This window comes from Manduca sexta, chromosome 14 (assembly GCF_014839805.1).
Source record: "Manduca sexta isolate Smith_Timp_Sample1 chromosome 14, JHU_Msex_v1.0, whole genome shotgun sequence".
NCBI classification, from domain to species: Eukaryota; Metazoa; Arthropoda; class Insecta; order Lepidoptera; family Sphingidae; genus Manduca; species Manduca sexta.
Genome location: NC_051128.1, coordinates 13,740,565 through 13,760,808, shown reverse-complemented (window position 1 = coordinate 13,760,808; position 20,244 = coordinate 13,740,565). Strand labels below are relative to the sequence as shown.

Genomic DNA, 20,244 nt, shown 5'->3' with positions numbered 1-20,244 from the left:
TCTATGATATGCAGTAAGCCAGAAATTGTTTTAAACACTTCTTTGCATAATTGTAGTCGTAAACTATTTCTACAAAATATATTTAAATGCTTTAAATTCCAAAAAGATGTGCTGCTAAGTCTCTATATTAATTTATTGTAAAATTAAATAAATAGATTATTCATTAAAATTATATTATTACTGTTTTACAATATCATGTTTAAATATAAGGCATATCAATGCTGAAAATACCTGTTTTTTCTTTAAAACAATGTAATCACGCGAATGTATTTTGTATTATGAAATTGTAATTGTACGCTTTAATAAAAACAACGATGCTCTAGTGAATGATAACAAAGATAATTTAGAACATTTATTGTATTTAAGGTATAATTCTCATTAAAATTATTATTGAAGCTGTAGCTATTGGTCTAAAAAAACTGGTGATAAGATATTTCATATTCGCCCGGAGAGCGACCACCGTACACAAGCCATAGTGGCCCACGTAAGTGTGTTGCATTCCGGGATCAGTCTGTGAAAATTCAGTTCCAACAGGCCGGCATAATTGTGTCGACTGCCGAAGCGCATTTCTCGTCAGTCGACATCCTGTTAGACCCCACTATACTTACCATCAGGTGCAGTGAAGTCACTTTGTCGTGCCCATGTTAAAAAAAAGACCGAGTAAGGAATAACACACATTAGACCATGTAGTGCAAAAATGGTTTAAACCTTCCCATTAGAAAAGGGGGGTCTTATCCAACAGTTTCATAGTAATGTAAGTACCTAGCTAAGATTAAGAAAGAAAATAAAAAGTTATGAATTTTTATTTAATTTTTTTGGAACCTTCATTCTATTTCCATGATCTCTTTTTTAAATAATAATTCTGATTATTTTTGAAATGAATACTTACTTTTTTAACAAGTTAAACCTACCCTAGTAAAATACATTTAAATAATATATGTCGCTGGTGTCAGTCACAAAAGTGTGCTTTACGTATAAAAAAAGTTTATTTAAAATATAAATAAATCACATAAAAATTACCATGAACCCAAAAATGGAGATTTATTATAAGTATTATTTCTTCGCGGGTGGTTTCTTCTCCGCCGCAGCGGCGGCCGCCGCGGCTGCTTGCATTTTCTTTTGCAGTTTCTTTAACTGTTAAAACAATATCGTTAAGAAAGGATAAAAGGAAAAGGGAGGAAAAATAATGTTAAGTATAGGTATAAGAATATTTTATTTATTATTCGTCTCATTACGCTTTCTTCTTACCCTTTTTAACTCTCCCTTTTTGATGCTTGTAAAAGAAAGGATTCGTAAGTACAAGTTTATGATGAATGTGTAAAATTAGAGTTTTCAGCAATGAATACTGTTGTCAGCACATGCTTCTTATAAATTTACTTACCTACATAATTCCAAATTTATTAAAAACCTCAAGTACGGTAAATGGCACAAGACTTGAGCACAAATAAACAGTGAAACGAGTGAGTGTATATGTACATATTAGAGGAAAGTGTATAAATAGGAGCATGCCACATATAAGCCAGTCGACAACGAGCACCGCCTATGAAACCAATCGCGCAAACATCAAAACGACCAATCACGATTGTGCTCACGACTCGTGCCGCCACCTGTATCTAAATATAAATTTAAACATATTGTGGAGCTTACCCGTTTCTTCTCGGCGCGGTTGGCGAGCACCTCCCGCCAGGCGTTCTGTATGACCCTCGCGGCGTGCTCTATCAGGAACTTGTTCATCTTCTCTGTCATCTCGCGGTGGTATTCCTCTTCTCTCTCCGCCATTAGTGGGATATACTCTTTGTCTTGTTCTGCTAGCTTTTGCTGTTCAGATTAGATACGAGACAATGTAAACCTAGTAATATTAAAAAATACTTATGGGTATATTAAATTCTTAACCATAAGTTTTTGACATTTTATTTAGAGACACCTAGTTGCTAATTTATTTATATATATAAGTATATATTGAAAAACCTTTTATATTCAAAACAATAAAATCTGTTTCTCGTACCTCTAATTCTTCACATTTCGTGACCTCATCTTCATACTTCTCCGTGTAGTCGTCTAGTTCCACTTGCTTTTCACCCATTTCCAAATCATACTTCTGAAGCCACGATAACAACTGGGTTTCCACTTTGAACCTTCACATTGAATTATGTTTTAGGCAATTTAGTAATAATAATTAAAGCCAATGTTACTCACATATCAATACAAGCATTACTTGATATGAGTGCGTACATGACCTTTATAATAATTACACAGAATACAATAGGTAAGTAAGTATTACGTTAAATCAATATCTAGTAAAACCGTGGACAGTAATTTAAATGAAGATTAGGTATAAATCATTTCCTCAAGGCATTTATATTAATTTAACCGACTCCAAAGAAGGAAGGTTTGTATTTGTCATAAAAAAATCATGTCTGTTCAGCGATAATTCTTATCTCATGGTCGGATTTAAATGATATTTTTGAGTTCGTTTTCACATAGTACATTTTTTTTGGATTCCTTGCCTTACTTAAATTGTTAGCTAAGATAGGTAACAAACAAATACTTACATTAAAACGATGTTCTATTTAAATTAGGCACTGACTTCAAAAAAATATGCAATATGCATAATATACAAACATGAAAAGACGAATTTGAAAAAAGATTATATCGCTTGCGTGTGTAAAGTTTAATTATTTTTGAATTGTAGGGGTTTTTAGAGTCGGTTTATTATTGTTGAAAGTATTTTTAATTTTATTTGTCAAAGACACCAACCGTCGAGCTCTTTGGTTTTTCTCGTCGATCAAATGTACCCTTAACAAGTTTTCGTACGCATCCTGGCATTCCACTTCTTCTTCCTTAAGCATTTCGTTTTTGACGGTATGCGCTCTCGTAGCCAGCACCATCTGGCGTTCTGAATCTAATCTGGAACGTAATTAATACAAATATGTTTAATATTATTGCAGCGTAATGCATGAACGTACTGGGACAAAGACAAAAAACAGAGCCCCTTCTCCTTCAAATTTAATAATTCTACGCACTATTTTATGTATCTCCTAGTATTAAACTATTGACACTAAGCAAAATAATAGAAATTAAATTGACCCCCCCCCCCCCTTCTCCATCCAGACTAAAAGCTGGTGTCATAGCCACCCTCCGAAACAAAACTATGTACATCCACGCCTTAAGTTTCTAATATAGCCAAGACCATCTCTCACATACTATGATGTTGAAAAAAATAAAGGTGCAATATTCACATTTTCTTCTTGAGCTTCACCGTGGCGTCGTAGTTAAGCATCGCAAGTTCATGCTCCAACTTGGTGATGATCTCTGCTTTGAGAGCCATCGACTGCTCGAATCGCTCATTCTCATCTTTCAACTTTTCACTGTATTCTAAAAAAATACAATTAGAATGTGTAGCATTTCATTAATACTGCATAAATTGGAGCATGTAAAACATTACCCTGAATTTTGTCACTCAGATTCTTGTTAGAATTTTCTAGTTTCCTCGTGTTAATTTTAGCAGTGAGTTCTTCGGCAGCCGTCATCTCCATTTGCCGTATCATCAGACCTTTAAATTGTTCTAGAGCCAGAAGAAAATCCAATCTAGGTTGGGATGATCCTTCCTATGAATTATAAACTAGATACTTAAACTATAATATCTACTACTAATTAAAATATTGAGCAGTGGTTTTATTTATTTCCATATTTACCTTTTTATTTAAATCATATTTTTATTCTGAAAAACAGTAGGTTTCCGATTTTCAATATTAATGCTTATTCATAGACAAAATCTACTCTTATATCTATTCTATGTTTCATTTACTAATCTTAGCATGTACAAAATACCTATAAACGGTAACCACTTACATCCTCTAGGTTATATCCTGCCTTCATCTGAAAATAAATGCCTAGAATTAGAAAAACCTATTAAGTAAGTAATGTACCTAAAAATATCAAAAATCTCTCCGCTACCTCCTCAATCATCGTTTCCACTTTCGGTGCCAAATCTGGATAACTGTTCATGATGTAAAGCAGATGTCCCAACTCAGGATTCAAACGATTCTTCATCGATACATCACCCTAAAAATAATATACGTATTTATATGTTTAAGAGTATCAACGAATCATATTATCTAAATGTTCATTTAGACGCAATAATTATTGCTAGCAATAGTACCACGCAATTATTGCTACGAGTAGATTAGGTACGTACACATTACATGCTTATTACAGATGGTGTATCTTTTTAACAGATAATTGCCTACGATTATTGATAGCAATAACTGATCCATCTAAATAAGTCTTAAGGCAAATACAGTTTTTTTATCCCCAAAATAATCTTACGTCAACTCACTGCCTTAATATCTTCCATGGCAGCCATATTCAGTAGACTGGCAGAAAACAGCGGGTTGTCATACTGTTCGAAGATGAAGATTAGGTCATCCATATGCTGTATCGTCAAGACTGAATTTAACGTCTTATATTCCTGCACTAGTAAGGGTAGGCAGAGAGATAGCTTCACTTTATATAACGCTTCATCGAGAATCTTCGTGATTCTTTCAGCTTGAATGTGACATTCTAAGTCCACCGGTGATGCAGCTGTTGAAACAATTTAAACAATGATTTCTTATGTTTACGTGAATGTTAGATATTGAAAATAAAAGTATTTCACAGATTTTTACGGATGAACAACACCTCAGTCCCCCCCGTGACCATGAAGGCTGCAAAGTCTTCGAAACGTCGGGAGAAAATAATAATATAAAAACCACAAAAAAATTCGTGAAATACTTTTATTTTCAATTTAAACAAGTTACAAAACTAAGTATCAATACACAAAGCTAAGAATAATTGAGAAGTGATACTTGTGTTACCAAAGTAGTTCTTCAAACGTTCTCAGTACCGAATTCTAGCTATTCTACTGATAACTATTTATAACAGATTCTGTACTGTAGTATCTACTATATAATAGTAAGTTCTAAATACTTTGTGACTAACTGATCATTATAGTTATTATCATCAGCGGCTTTTAAATTAATACAAATAGGACTTTTCGATGTTGCATGAATGTAGTACAAACTCTTAACGAACAAACCATTATCTTTTGTAAGATCTATTTCCTTCTCCTTATCTTCAGTAGCGCCAGACCTACTGCTGCCAGTCTTGGAGCTCTCGGAGTAAAGAGACGGCGATGACTGGACTGTCCCAGCTGATTGCGCGTCCATTAGTTATAGTAAAGAAAGTGATACTGGTTTAGTAATGTCTGAAATTATTGTTGCTTTCGTATTGTATCCGCAGATTATATTTAAAACGTAGTGATTATATTTTCTTTGATTATGTTGTGACGAGTTTGATCGATTCGGAGTTTGATTGACATCGGTTGCCACGGAAATAACTAAATTAGTTTTTAACCAGTACTATATTTTAGCAAATACTTTGTAGAGCTATATTTTAGAAGAAAATAATATAACGGGGTTTTCTTTTGTTTTGTTTAATTTTGTGTTCTTATTTTAGACAAACATAACCACTTGCTTCAATACCTAAGCAGGCTCGTCTGCTCCTCATGTTGTTCATAATGTATAAAAAGCTTTAAAACGTATTGTGACGGTAGTATTTTATGAACCGCAAGTTCGAGATTGTTATTGTACATTTTATGGAATATATGATCTAAACACAACCCACACAATTTATAATAACGTGGGTGTCCCCTTGTCCATTTCTATGATCTAATAATAGCATCAACCGTATCTAACAGTAAGATCGCGTGATTACAACCTGTTGCCGAGTTACAATTAGTTTGTTCAATAACTTTTATCTCTAGCATTTACGCTAGTTCTATTAGACTCACTCGTACATATCTATTGTTTCTAGTTGTACCACCATAATAGGAGTTCATTAGTGTTATTTAGAGTGTGGAAATAAAAGGTGTGTGTTTGGTATTCTTATTTTACAATTCGATTTAACCTTGCGAAAAGTTTTAAGACGATAAGAAGATGCGTTCTTAAAATCGTTAACGCTAACGTTATTTATGGGAATGACATACCTTAGCGATATATCGTTAGGATCTATTTTTTTTGTATTCTATAAGCAGTAAAGATTGTAGAAAGCCATCTCTGCTAGTCCCTGATCTTTTGGTACATTTTTAAAAGCCGTTTTACTCATAGCTCTTAATTAATATAATTTTATTATCATCAGATTAGCATCATAATGCCGAAGAAAAGCAAAGTGAACAAGTTAGCTCGCATGTCTGATGAGGAACGTGCTCGTTACCTTCAACATCGAGCTGACATGGAAGAAGAAGCTCGGAGACGCAAGCAGGAGTTGATAGCACGGTTTATAAAGGTATCTATAAAGTTTACGTACATAATATATTCATTCACTCAAGGAAAGATCATCATGAACCAAACGAAAATAAAAAAAGGGAAAACGAATGTACCCGTTTCTATAATTATTTCGTGTTATTAGTATGTATAGATATTTTATTTTCCAGAACAAACTTGATAAAGAAGAGGCGTACTCTCGTATGAACACAGCAAAGATTAACCAAGAATGGAGATATATTTTACGCAAAATAAAATGCAAACAGATGGCTTTGGATATACAGGTAACTGCACAAAAATATTTAATATCTACCTATTTATTATTACATCGGTGTCAACTTACCCAGAATAATAATATTAGCTAAATACTAAACTAGATAAAAACCTCTCTATGGCGTTATTAACAAATATTAACGTAGCCAGAAAAAGTATGTTCTGTTTACATTTAATCCTACACATTTTCGTTTAGGGTATGGTAAGCAGCTTTAACTTCATAATGGAACGAAAAGACCGGCTTCTAAAATCACTGATGCAAGCTCTGGAAGATTCGGACGAGCAACATCGACGCGCGTTCCAAGCGCATACAGAAAACGTCAGCTATTTCTTAAGTCAGTTTAATTTTTTTATATTATTTAAACATTTTACTATTTTGAATTAATATCATTATACTTCCTTACTTAGAAGGAATTAGTGGAGCAAAATCAATTTCTAAATTATAGCGAAAATTATAGCGAATATTCAAGAATATAAAATAATAGGTGGTGTTACTTCTATATTTGTACACAGGTATAGGTTCTCAACGGCTTGATAAACTCCAAACTGAGTACGATTTTCAGAAAAATACTCTCCTTGAAAATTGGGAGAAGGAAGAAATAGACATATCAGATAGTCAGGAGAGATCAGAGTTCAAGCTGATTCTAATAAAATATATACAAGACCGCGATTTCATAGCGTACAAAAAACATAAAGAGTTAGAAATGGCTACGGCAAAAAATGATGCTAAGCTAGAGGTAAGTAAATCCCCAGAGTTAAGGCCCATTCCCGAGCAAAGGGCCTTAAGTATGCCAAGATTTAGGAATAATTACTTTAAAAATAAATATAGGTCTTTTTGAAACATTTAAATAACCAAAATGAACCTCATTAAATTGTCCGTTGCAAATTAAAATGATGTGTACTTTAGGAGGAGATGCACGGAATCAATATTTTAATAGGATCTTCATTATAAAATAAATGGAATAATATTATTTACGTCATAAAAAATAGACAAACCAGACTAAAATAAGATATTGTAGAAATATGACGTAAAATTTAATACATCACTATAATGTATGAGTACTCATATTGCAGTATATATTTTATTATACATAAAACACAGTACAGTATGAAATTTTTTGGAAGGTTATAAGTAACATAGTGTATAAAAAATAACATAGTGATTATCGAAATATGCCAATTTTACTATACAATTTCTAACTACGGACGAAATTATTTTTTGTAAAAAAAAAAAAAAAGAAAGTGTGAAGCAGTGCAACTTTATTGATACAAAATATTATTACAAAGTAAACACACTAAGCAAGCGCAGCGTCCACACACGAGGTGGACAGCTAGCTGAATGAAAGACGCAAGAGGTCGCTGGATGCGGGCCGCTTCCAATAGGTCGATCTGGAAATCTTTGAGGGGGGCCTTTGTTTAGTAGTGGACATCCTGCGGTTGATGATGATGATGGAACGCACAACACTTATGAAGCCTTAAAAATGCATATCGTCCTTCCAGTCGTCACAATTTGCTTTTCCCTTCTCTGATAAGCACAGTAATAGATTTTTAGAGAATTCGCATTTGTCGTCGCTGTCCTCTGTAAAGTAATTTATATTAAAATGCTAGGTATTCACGAAAATAACAATACTTCAACCAATGATCCAATGATCTATTAATTAGGGTATTTATCAAAGTTGTCACTTGCTATAATTATTATAAAATTTCCTTTCGTCAAATTTTATTTTAGTGACTTGCGGAAATAAAAACATTATTAACGCTTATAAAAAAAATTAAAAAGAAATTACCATTTTCCAAAATCTGGAAACATTCATCAATAGACTCTTGAAGGAAATCTTGTAGATCATCGTTTTTAACATTTTTTGTTATTGCATGAGTGACCAAATATTTGTCCGGCATACCATCTTGCGCTGTCTTTTATTAATAAATATAGTTCGTTAGATTAATTTAAGTCATTAATTATGATAAAAGATCATGCAGATCCAAAAAAATATCGTTAAGTAAAATACCACTATATTTAGGTACCTAAATATAGATCTTCTGTAAGAAGATCTATATTTTTAGAACTGGGGACAATTGATCCATAGAACTAGGTGTGACACAAATATAAAAACAATGTTATAACTATGTATGATATGTAAACATCAGCAATTTTCTTAGATTTTAAAATGCAAGCAACATTAACTTCTCCTTTATATGGGTGGCTATATCACTTTAAATTTTCAAGGCTGTCGTATAATGGATAACAAAGTGGTCTAACCACTTAAAGTATATGATTCATATGGAACAATTCGCGACAGATCAATTTGTTTATAAATGATTACATCAAATAATCCATTTACCATTTGCAAGTTTTCTAGAAAACATTGTAAAGCGCATGCTTTGTTGTCTGTGTTTGTATTGTTTTCGCTTGAGTTTTTCTCCTCGTTTCTATACGTGTCTTCGTATCCAGAATTCCTCTGTGTATTAGGATTGTATTGACTTCTTTGACCAGTATTATCTACACGTCTTTCACGTTTATATCTTCGAGGGCTTTGTGATGAAGAGCGATAACCGTTATACTGGTACATATCCTAAAAAAATATATGTTAGGTTCGTAGACCGGGAATGTATATTATAGCTTACTCGAAACGTCAGCATTATACTTACATCAAACTCACCGGTTTGGAAATCATTTCGCCCATTCAAATGGTCGTTCCTTCCATGGTCGTCATGATTTCCATAATTATCACTTCTGCTACTCATTCTATCGTCATTAACCATTCCATCGTACCTGCTTCGCATTCCATCATTACGGCTATTGGATCCATCATTGCGATTTCGATCATTATTGTTGTTCCTATTATTGCTGTTGCTTATCCAACTGTCTGCAGTTCCTGTCCTGCCGTCAGTACCGCTCCAATCATTTCTGTTATTTCTCCTATTATCATCATTTCGATCCCTGTCGCGATCTTTTTGGTAATTACGTGAATCTTTCCATTCTTGATCGTTATTTCTGCTGGTGGTGTTCTTGTTTTGCATTTTTAAACATTTTTGGTAAATATTTTTTAAATCTGAATCTCTTGGGCCTCCTTCTGTACGGCAATTTAGAGCCTGTTGATAAATAAATGAGCGTAAACAACGGTGAAAATTTTTATTATATTTATATTGTTGTTGAGATTTGATGCAGTTAGGGGCTTGGGCCGATCAAAAGTTGGAAGATGGAGTTAAATAAGTAAAAGCCTAAACTTTAGTGCACGATACTTCGAAGTGGGGTAATTTTTCAGTGCCTGTAACTATATAAAAAAAAATAGTAAGAAAGAGAGCAGAAAGACAGCGAAGGAAAATTTATAACGCGAAACTGAAGGCTCACAAAGCTATAATGCTAGAAAATAGCTATTAAGCGGTTCAGGTGTATGTATCGACAAACAATAGCGTAACTAGTCGCCAGTTGTATTATACACACACACTTCACATTTTATCCCCCATAACATAGGCAGAGTCGCAACTGGTACCCTCACTTTCCATCGTATACATATTACGTTCTATGGTCTGATAGGGGGCTTCCGCCCTGTGGAATGGGGGCGTTTGGAGAATACCACCACGGTAAACCCTGCCTGTCGTAAGAGGCGACTTATAGGGGCCACGAAGGGGGTCGTCGGCAGCAGGGGCTGTCCGCCCTAGTGCATTTTGTGCATTTCTTGCACATTTTCGGTTGATCCCGGGATGGACGGCAGTGTGGCGTTGACCTCATGCTGCCGTTGACGCTGAGAGCGTCCTTCGGTGCGAGGGGCTTAGGAGCCCCCACATTTAGGAGACGGGCCGCAAGGCGGCACCGCGTAGGGGCGGCCGCGGACGAAGACTCGGACCTGCTGTCTCGGGGAAGCCCGCAGTCGTCCCTTATGCGCCGAAGAGGGTCAACGCGGAGTTTTAGTTGGTAGGCCGTGGCGTAGGGACTTAGGTTAGGTTCATTGGTTAGGGACTCGGCCCGACCGCCGCCCGAGGGTCCCGGGCTGCTTCAATTGTCGGGTCGTAAGGCAACGGTTACCCCAACATAACCGCTCAGTCGCCCCCCGCGAAGACTGGACGGTAGTAATAAGGGACTTTCACGGAGAAAAAAAAAAAAAAAAAAAAAATGGTCTGATAGGGGGCGAGCCTCTCGCCAAATCGGGCACAATTTCCGAACTCGTGGCTTATATTGAGTAAACCCAATATCACTACCCGACCTGGGAATCGAACCCGAATCGTCAGCATCGCAGTCGTGCCGTGAACTACGCCACTAAGGTAATTTATTGAAAACTAATATAATCAAGTCAAACAGTTAGGAAGCCATAAGCCCCAACTCCAATTGGACTGATGTCTTAAGTGTAATTATCATGACATATAGGTATTAAAAGCGGCGATAGCCTAATTGGGAGTGGAACGGACTGCCGAGACAAGCGTCCACAGGTTCAAAGCCCAAGGGCACGCACCTCTGACTTTTTTAAAATTGTGTGTGTGTTCTTTATGAATTACCGCCTGTTTAAACCTGGATACCTGAGAAGTTCTCTATAGGAATTTTGAGGGCATGTGAAGTCTGCCAATCTGCACTAGGCCAACGTGGTGGACACAGGTCTAATGCTTCACAGTAGTAGAAGAGGCTCGTGCCCAACAGCGGGACAGTATTTAATATAGGGCTCATATTATATACGTACATACCTACTACATAACAATATAAAAAGCATTACAATACTCACATATACTTCTAAAGCCAGTAAGCAGTAAAATAAAAAAAAATATTTTACAAAGCACATTGTCACGTCGCGGTGTCTTCGACAATGATGGACGGGGCTCATGCAGCATCATATATAATACGCAACACGCATCACTAACTTCGTAGTTTAAAAGGGATCAAAACTACGCTACGCCAAAATATGTTTAATTGATGAAATATTCGTTATGTGAGCGTAGGTGCGTCCTTTAGTGTCAAGAATACAAAGCCGATATGTAAAGTTTTAATGAACCTAAATGTAAGCAAAAGAGGAAAAAAATGTTTAAAAAAATCACGCTCTTCAAAGAACATCTATTTTGTTGAAGTGTGAATTTTTTTTTAAATTTTTACTAAGAAAATGTCGCACATTGGAGAACTGTGTAAAAATAACATATTTTCTGTCTCAGACTTATTTATAACTTAAATTTATACATTTATAAATAGCTAAAACTTTTCGGTAACTTTTGTAACATTCTTTCCTTGGAAAATAAAGAGTATATTCAGGAAAAAATCGCACTGTATTTCATCGAACAAACCACGTATTATTTTATGAATTGTATTGTATCACCACTGCTACACCACAATACCTGTCACATGTCTGTCACGGCTGTCATACGACATGGCCGCAAGCCGAGGACCCACCGATGCGCGACAGCTTAATAACAGGAAGACCTGACATGACCAATTGGAAATAAATGATTAAACATACCAATTCGTTTCTGTAATAACTGATAAAGTATATAATATAAAACTGATATAATAATCTTAGCTAGTCGATCATAGGGCGCAACTTCAAATGTATTTTTTTGTGATCTGTATACGATTCTATTGAAATGCCACACTTCAAGCTCAGACAATTGAATTGGGTTTTTGAAGAGACAACTTCAACATTTTTATTGCTTCCTCTGAGGATCTTGTCTTGACGGCAAATAATAACAGACTTACTAAATAATGACAAAAGATCAGCAGCTAAAATCTAAAATACTAGTATTAAATATAAGTATGTTTTATATACATTTATAGCTATCGTTCACTTCTAGCATGAGGAAGAAATGCGGAGTCTCTGTCATCCGAAACAGCTAGAGATCGAGACTTATTGGTCGAAACTTCGCGAAGTTTACGCTTCGTATCTAGAGCAACATAATCCTATTATGGCACATTACCAAGCGCTTCGGGAGAAAGACGACTTCTACCAGAGGGATATTGCGAGAAATGAGATACAAATTCAACAAGCAACTGTAAGTAGCGTAAAACATTAAAGCATTTTTTTTTATCTTAATTTAAGTACTTCTTTTGCATTTCAAAGTAGCAGCAGACGTCTCAATAAAAATAATTTTAACTCCTTATATTATCCAGGAAACCGTAATGACACTTCAAAACGAATGGCTGAAAACAACGAATGTGATGGAGAGCAAACTATCTCGCATGCAGAGCCGTAAAGAAGAGTTGTCCAAGAAGTACTGGCAGATGAAGAAGGATTTGAACGCCGAGAAGAATAAAGGCGAAGAAAAGCTAACTATCATGGTCAATGCTAGCCAAGATGCAATAAATGTACGTAATATAAATTTATTGGACGAAAACTATAGGTATTGGAAGATGACAGGATATTTAAAAAAAAAAAATTTTATGCTCCGTAGGGTTTGCTTGTTATTGAGTATATCAAACTACCCTGCCAGCATAGGCTTATTCGCTTCCTCTTGGCTTTTCAGTAAAATTATTTACCTCGTTTATTATACCTTTTTACAATGTATTGTTGCAGCGCCTCGAACAAGTGAAAGAGAAATTAAACAAAATAATGCAAATGACTGAGATATGCCGCAAATACGAGTTTGAAAACGATGTTTTAACACTTGACGAAATTGAAAATGACATAATTGGTCCTGACGAATATGAAAATCTTGATGGCCCTATGATCGTACGTAATGAGATAATAAATTCATCAAAGTATTTCGGTTCTACAAAAGACAAAAAAAAGATCTATGGCTGTCACTACATATTATAAAACAAAGATTTTCCGCCGTGTCTGTCTGTCTGAACGCGATAAACTCAAAGTCTACCGACTGAATTTTCATTCCTTTTTCACCAATGGTCGCAGAGATTCAAGAAGCAGATTTAAGTGCATAATTCATTAACAATTTGTCAATACTTAACCGAATTCCACACTGGTGAAATTGTGAGCAAAAGTTAGTAGGTACCTAATAATAATTACCATTCATACTCGTATGTTTTTTTTAAATACCTATACAGCATATGACTTGGGTTCTAGATGATCAGACGCTCAAAAAGACCTCGTTACGAACTAGTTTAAATTATTTTTTCTGCCCTTGCAATGTCCAGCACTTGTAACGACCATTACATGAAAAAAATAATATGAAACCACACTTACACAATTATTACTTTTGCAGAACGAATGCAAAGAATACAGTAAGATGGACAAATTCTTGTTAAAACTAAACAGAGCTAAAGTCCAGACAATGTGCCTGAAGACCGAAAAAGCCAAACTGGCTAAAGAAAACATTCAATTAAAACATTACATTAAGAAATACCTCACAGAACTCGCTTTGAGAGGCAAAGACAGACCGACGAGCGTGAAACATCAATCGGAAAATAAAGTAAACTGCAATGGCAAAGCGCTGTATGTAAACAATCTTTTTTGGTTTTTGAAATGTACCAATAGATACTTAATTTTCTTATCTTTTTATGCCTACGCGACTTAAAAAAATTGTTACCAATGAAATAAAACTCTCCAATGCCAGTCTCAAGTACCTATATTTTTTTATCTTGACTGGTCTCCACATCGAATGCACGCTCATGCACGGGAGACATTTACCGCGGGCCTAGGCGCAGAGCTCAGTGTATATTCCTCTTGGTTGTCAAAACACAGTGAGGCCTACGAGGGCTTGCGAACTTTTCCTGTCCTTCTCCCCTCCGCCCAACCTAAGAAGGTTCCTTTTCCTTCGCACGCACTTCTCTTCCCCAGATATTCATTACAAACTTTCCTCCAGGCCTGCAGGGCTTCAGGCTGCAGTTGCTAAGCCGGTATATTCTAGTACCCCACTCCCAGATTTCCCCCGGTGTTGACAGCGGGGTCCGATACATAAAAAAAAATATTTTAGAAATGCTAGTGAGGAGCCCTCAAATATACAGGATGTAGGTCAGTGTTAGTAATATTTCGACTTTGCAGGAATCGACCGGTCACCTGCATAGAAGGCGCCTTGTGCAATGCTGTGATGCACGAGAAACGAATGAAAAACTTGGACAAGAAGAACAAGATTGTTGGAGGAGTTCGCGCCTACCCAAGAGTTCAGTGCTGGATGGAACCTTCATAATTTTGTGTCAATATAGAATATTTATTACAAATATTACGGCTGGCTTTAGTTGAATCGAAATTTAAAGCGCGCCCAAGAGAATGCACTTTAATATCAATAACATTAGGTATAGATTTTAGATAGGCCTCCATAGATATTAGAAATATTGTAAAAAAATTGGTTCAGTTTGAAAATCAATAAAACTTCTTATGACAAAAATATTTGTTGAGTTTATTTAAAATGTTTTATTTAGACAATGAAAAGTTTCATAAATCCCAGAATCAACTGATGTATTTTAGGAACTTATATTATATACTTAAAAAAAGCAAATTCTCCTTTGGTTTTATACATTAACTTTTTCATAATTATACACATAGGCCATGCTGGCCTTAAATGTTTGATAATAATTATCATGCACTTAAGAACATCTAGATAATATTACATATTGTCTTCTTATAATAACATTATAGGTTTTAAGCATTTTATGTTGTAATAATATTAAGTTTAGACAAACATTAAACATATCACATTTTATTGCTTAACTTACATTACCGTGTAAGACATATTTGTACAATTTTGAACAGCAATAAATGTCCCCAACAAAATACTCCCAAACAAAATTAAAAACATTCTCCCTGTTCAAAATGTAAATGAAATTGCATACAGTATAACATTATTTACTCTGAGCAACTTAGTTCTCAAGCAATTAATGTAAGAAAAGTATTATTCGCTAAACGATTCTATTATGTTTTTGTGGTTGTAAATCTGCAAGTGTGTGAACTGAAATACTTTGTTAGTGTCTAAGTAAACTATTGTATCTGAAAAATAGCGATATTCACTTTTTTAATGTTTCGTTATCTGGGTACAGTTTAGTATCAAACACATTAAAAAGTTAGTATATGATTTCTAAGTTTTTTTTTTTTAATTTATTTACTTTTGAATTCATTGGGTTTGGTAAACAGTACCTTGATAATAAAATGCTAAAAAGTGATTATAGCTATTGTTCCAGATATGATAAATTACTTAGGAGCCATTGACATATGGAGAATTCAATACACTGTTATACACAAATTTAATTTGTTTTTAGTGCAATGTGTGTGATTGAATATTTATATAAAATATGTTTAATTCTGTTTGCAAAGTTCACTTCAGTCCTAGTTTTACATACCGATACAGTAACCTCAAGTGTATACACTAAGGGTTATTATTATGATTGTTCTTTTTGTTCCATATTCCTTATGAATGTTAACAATATTTCTTTTTTAAAGAATAGTACCAACTTTGCTACAGATGTAAAAAAAAAAATCTGCAGATACTGAAGAATACAAATTCCCTCGGTTGGCCAAAATTTCATTGACACAGCTGTCTTCTCAATAACTAAGAAATGTAGTATCTATCAAAATTTTACCTCTAGATCTTGTTTTTATAGAAGATATCTATGATTTAAAGAATGTTAGAAAATAATGCAAATTATTTAAGTATTTAGTTTAATCTTAAACACTATGACATTTAACTAATGGGAATGTTTTGCCAGAAAACAATATTTAAAGGATTTAAAGGAGTAAAAACGACAATAGTTATGTTAAGCACAAATGAAAATGCCAATTTCAAATAAGATGGCATACTGTAACTGTTTAATCACTGAATCCTATTTTAAATTAAAAACAGCTCTAAGTTAAAAAATTAACCTATAGCCATTCCATCCTTTTTTTCCATATTTTCAATCTCCCAAGGATCATCGAGAGCAGCCAGCAGCCTCGCCAAACCCTTGTGTCCTTCAGTGTCAATGTTCTTCGTCAACTCTGCTGACAATGGGACATATTCGTCGCAAAGTATATGCTTTCCTTGCGCCACTCCGTATATTTCGTACCAACCTTCAAGCGGTTCGTCTAACGGTGCCTTCAAACGAATCAACACTTCTTCATCACCAACAGTTTTTATATAAAACCCTTCCCTTGCATCAATTCTAGTAACTTTTCCCCACAATGTGACTTTAGCGCCATTTCTTTGGGACATTGTACCGGCTGTAACGTACGGAACGTATTCGTCGTTGTCAGGATATTGACTATCTTCGAAATCTTCACGATCCGCCATTTCCAATGATATAGGAGACTAATAATTATTTAACTAAATACAACGATTCTATTCTCTCCAATATTCGTTATTGTTAGTTGACAGTTGTTTTGGTTATGACAGTGTTGCCAATTTTTTATGCGAAACCAAATTCCCAAAAAAGTTATGGTCAACCCATGGGAAACCAGTAAAAAATCTGATTTTCGGTAATCTGTTTTAGTGAATTTACATTTGCCTCCCATTTACTGTTGTAAACTAATCTACAAATAAAATCCACTAGCCGCTAAAACCAATATTTCTGTGCTAAAACGGGGGTCTAAACCACCAGCGTTAAGTAATAATCCATAAAGTTGCCAACACTGATCACCGAATATGTCCAAAGTTAAACCTCGACAGCTAATTCAGAGTCTTGTCCTCAGAGTTTTGTCATTGTTCTGAGAGAGTTCTGCTCGACAGCTCGAGTTTCGCGCCAACTAACCTGACTAGCCGGAACAGGGTGGCAAGGCGCGCAACCATCGTATTGGCGCGCATCTAGTTTATTGGTCTCTGGCGCGCAACTTTTCACGCTGCCATGCTTGATGCCGTCGGCCAGCTGGGTACACCAAAGAGAATTTTAATAATATAATATGCGTACCTCGGATGCGAACACTGCATTTATCTAGGCAGGCCACATTGATGCTTTTATCTTACGGCTTTGGATAATATTATTTCTTCAAGCCGATCTATCAGCAAGGTATATTATTTTCTTCAGGACTAAGTTTGGCGCCAGATGAAACTCGGTCGGTTTTTTGACAACAAAATAATAAAAAAAAAAGAAAAATTAAACACTTCCTCTCAAATTTCAGATGTGGTAGCTTTAGTTATTCTTATTTGATATAAAATATATAAAATCCTCGGGTTTCCTATTATAAAAAGAGGTGGTGATACTAATGATTAAAAAAGTTCACATTTTATTTGCTAGGTTGTAGGCCTCAGAATAATGTGCTCGTTATTGTTCTGAGTTGTAGACAAAGCTGCGCTTTGATACATTTTATGTACTCGCGATCCGTCATGGCCTCGCCTCAGTATCTCTGCTTACATATTTGGCTGTCGTAGTATTTGTCTGAGCGCGTTAGATAGGAACTATAGCAATAGCGGGCGACCGCGAGCGGACGTCGATGTAAGAGCGAGGCCCCATTAGAACGAGGCCCCATTAGTGCGTTGCGTTGCGTCGTCGCAGCGTCGTCGCTGCGTCGTTTTCCATACATTTTTTATGACATGCCCCATTAGACCGTTGCGTCGTCGCGCGCGACGTTTCAACGGATCGACGGACAAGAGACGAAGCGGGGGGAGGGTGATGCGCTGCGTTGTCGGAGCTCCGCTGCGCCGACGGACAGTGATGCACTGCTAGAGGAGGAAGCTAGAACTGAGACGCAGCTGCGTCGGCGTGCATACCCTCTTGCGTTGCGTTGGCGCAGCGTCAACGCAACACAGGTGTGGCATACAATGCGTTGTTCCGTTGCGATGACGCGACGCAACGCAGCGCAACGCACTAATGGGGCCTCGCTCTAACATCGTTTGAATTTATTCTTGACAGCTCCGCCCGTGTGTAAGTTTTCCGGGATAAAAGCTTTATAATATGTATTTTATCCATGTCCTTTCCAAAACTATCTCCATAACAAAGTGCTCGAGGTTTTACCAGATAAAAAACCGATTCCAGGGTTAAAGTCCTGCTAAATATTTTATTAGGATAACATCTATGTCCTCTTCAAGGCCCTAAAACTATCCCATTTTAACAAGCAATACCGACATAAACATAAACTGTATTTATTTTATTTTTTTATTTACTTAGGGCAGAAGTAAAATAACTATGAACTAGTTTCCATTCGTCTACGCCTTGAATAAATTAGTTTCTTTATTCATTGGTCTACACTGTGAATGGACAATAGAGCGCAAATTCCTAAGCAACTGACATCAACTGGTGTAGACACCTCAGAACAATGACATCTTGTTCTGAGGTAGACACATAGGGTATTCGATTGTTTTTGATTTTATGCATTTTTTAATAAATAATTTAAAAATAAATCCTTCTGTGAAAACAGCGTTACAATCCGATAAGAAATAAGGCAATAATTCTTTCAAATATTGCTATGTGGGGTGGGTGTGAAGCAATGACTGTGAAGTCGGGATATCGCTCCATCCCTTTCTTGTGCATCGTAATGCTCGCTGACGTCACATGCATTGCATCTCAGAACAAGAACGAGCATAGAAGGAATCTAAATTACCCTCATATACTTGTCCTTTTTTTCAAATAGGCCAAAACCGTTGAAAAGAACGAGACAAATATTATGTTGCTAAGGTCGGCTTGCGTACACTTTAAAATTATCAAATGGTTACCTTTGGTCCTCTTTATGATGCCGAATTAAAAAGCAAATAAAATGTCAAATGTTCCAACTTGCCAACCTCAAAACAATGTCACAAACGCGCCCACACAATTTAGTTACGTTATACTTCAGCGCGTGCTTTTCAAAAGTGGCTGAATGTTTTGTAATATTTTTGTTGTTAATTCTAATAAATACACAGTGCTGTTTAAGTATAATATAGCCCTACGAACAAGCAATGGCCTGCGTTATTGTGGGATGTAAATCTCATTCTTGTCGTAAAGAAAATGAAACTGAAATTATCAGCTTCCATCGGTGAGTAAACAAAAAACCTATTAGGTTTATTAGGTTATTTGCTTAAACCCTGTACATAAGTGCAAAAAGTATTATTAATTAATCTTTATTATGCTGTAGTCATATTATAATCTGCTGTTGGCCATTTGATACAGTAATTATTAAGTATTTTTCATTTTTATCAATTTACGTAGTCGTGTTCAATAGTGTTGTTCTGCATATTCTGTCGATAACATAGATGTTAGTATATTGTAGTTGACTATTTTGCATAAATTGCGTTTTACTTTCAATATACGGTGGTGAAGTGGTAAAAGCCACTTGGAAACCGTGCGCGAAGGCTGGGGGTTGAGGAAACTATCTGATTTTCATAGTGTGTTTCATTGCAGATTCCCCACAGATGATGCTATGAGGCAAAATGGATCGTTGCCATAGCTCGTCCCAATTGGCATTGGAAAAACAGCACCGTGTTTGCTCTATGCATTTCGACAAAGTTTTATTAACTTTGAAATAAGTTATCAAACATATGTGACATGAATTATACCGCTGTGTTTTAATTTTATTGTCCCATTTTAGTAGCTTCTGTCAAATCACACCTCTTGGGTATCTTTTAATCCCTAAGAAAGTCAGAAAAGAACAGAAGGCGTACTGGCTTTCTCCTAAACGAAATTCCGGTCGATTTCTTGTTTGTTACTTACAGCGGTTTCCATTCCTTCCGAAATTTCTAAGATTTTCTTAATTTAATAATCTAAATGCTAAACCATTTTTGTGTGAATGACGTTTCGGAAGGCATGGAAACTGCTGTAAATAGCAAATGAAAATTGGATAAAATTTAGCTCGAAGAGAGCCGGTAGTTCTATAGTTTATTGTAATTTAACAGCTTCTTAACGAGTGATTTTATATACCCA

The 20,244-nt window shown here is 35.6% G+C and overlaps 3 protein-coding genes across 4 annotated transcripts; 1 reads left to right on the top strand and 2 right to left on the bottom strand.

The window, feature by feature from the left end:
• Nucleotides 1–927: 927 nt before the first annotated feature.
• LOC115439877 (dynein regulatory complex protein 10) lies at nt 928–5,364 on the bottom strand. The gene is made up of 10 exons (XM_030163920.2): nt 5,078–5,364; nt 4,340–4,584; nt 3,958–4,065; nt 3,853–3,879; nt 3,446–3,608; nt 3,240–3,375; nt 2,758–2,907; nt 2,006–2,135; nt 1,648–1,818; nt 928–1,134 (listed from the first exon to the last, which is right to left on the bottom strand). The coding sequence occupies exons 1-10, from the start codon at nt 5,205–5,207 to the stop codon at nt 1,054–1,056; spliced, it is 1,341 nt and encodes a 446-aa protein (XP_030019780.1). The 5' UTR covers nt 5,208–5,364; the 3' UTR covers nt 928–1,053.
• A 743-nt stretch (nt 5,365–6,107) lies between these two features.
• Nucleotides 6,108–14,831, top strand: LOC115439870 (dynein regulatory complex subunit 2). 2 transcript variants are annotated; one of them, XM_030163912.2, is made up of 9 exons: nt 6,108–6,324; nt 6,473–6,586; nt 6,772–6,910; nt 7,089–7,312; nt 12,345–12,542; nt 12,661–12,855; nt 13,064–13,219; nt 13,710–13,939; nt 14,489–14,831. In XM_030163912.2, exons 1-9 carry the CDS (start codon nt 6,190–6,192, stop codon nt 14,631–14,633), a joined length of 1,536 nt encoding a protein of 511 aa, XP_030019772.1. In that variant the 5' UTR covers nt 6,108–6,189; the 3' UTR covers nt 14,634–14,831. The 2 variants fall into 2 exon arrangements, 1 of the variants encoding a protein (XP_030019772.1); XR_003938308.2 differs by lacking the exon at nt 14,489–14,831 and having other exon boundaries at nt 13,064–13,487; nt 13,710–13,902.
• Nucleotides 7,819–11,372, bottom strand: LOC115439871 (general odorant-binding protein 71). Its single transcript, XM_030163913.2, has 5 exons — nt 11,291–11,372; nt 9,225–9,668; nt 8,918–9,148; nt 8,363–8,489; nt 7,819–8,154 (listed from the first exon to the last, which is right to left on the bottom strand). Exons 1-5 carry the CDS (start codon nt 11,345–11,347, stop codon nt 8,051–8,053), a joined length of 963 nt encoding a protein of 320 aa, XP_030019773.2. The 5' UTR covers nt 11,348–11,372; the 3' UTR covers nt 7,819–8,050.
• Nucleotides 14,832–20,244: the final 5,413 nt, after the last annotated feature.

Bases quoted from the DNA above. Each gene is read 5' to 3' on its own strand.
- LOC115439870 (XM_030163912.2), top strand. From the start codon at position 6,190: ATGCCGAAGAAAAGCAAAGTGAACAAGTTAGCTCGCATGTCTGATGAG. The intron at 12,856-13,063 runs GTACGTAATATA...GTATTGTTGCAG, and splicing joins CTAGCCAAGATGCAATAAAT to CGCCTCGAACAAGTGAAAGA. The intron at 13,220-13,709 runs GTACGTAATGAG...TTACTTTTGCAG, and splicing joins ATCTTGATGGCCCTATGATC to AACGAATGCAAAGAATACAG.
- LOC115439871 (XM_030163913.2), bottom strand. From the start codon at position 11,347: ATGTGCTTTGTAAAATATTTTTTTTTATTTTACTGCTTACTGGCTTTA. The intron at 8,490-8,917 runs GTAAATGGATTA...TATTAATAAAAG, and splicing joins TTCTAGAAAACTTGCAAATG to ACAGCGCAAGATGGTATGCC. The intron at 8,155-8,362 runs GTAATTTCTTTT...ATTACTTTACAG, and splicing joins TTTCCAGATTTTGGAAAATG to AGGACAGCGACGACAAATGC.
- LOC115439877 (XM_030163920.2), bottom strand. From the start codon at position 5,207: ATGGACGCGCAATCAGCTGGGACAGTCCAGTCATCGCCGTCTCTTTAC. The intron at 4,585-5,077 runs GTTTGTTCGTTA...TTGTTTCAACAG, and splicing joins AGATCTTACAAAAGATAATG to CTGCATCACCGGTGGACTTA. The intron at 3,609-3,852 runs GTAAGTGGTTAC...TATAATTCATAG, and splicing joins CAGGATATAACCTAGAGGAT to GAAGGATCATCCCAACCTAG.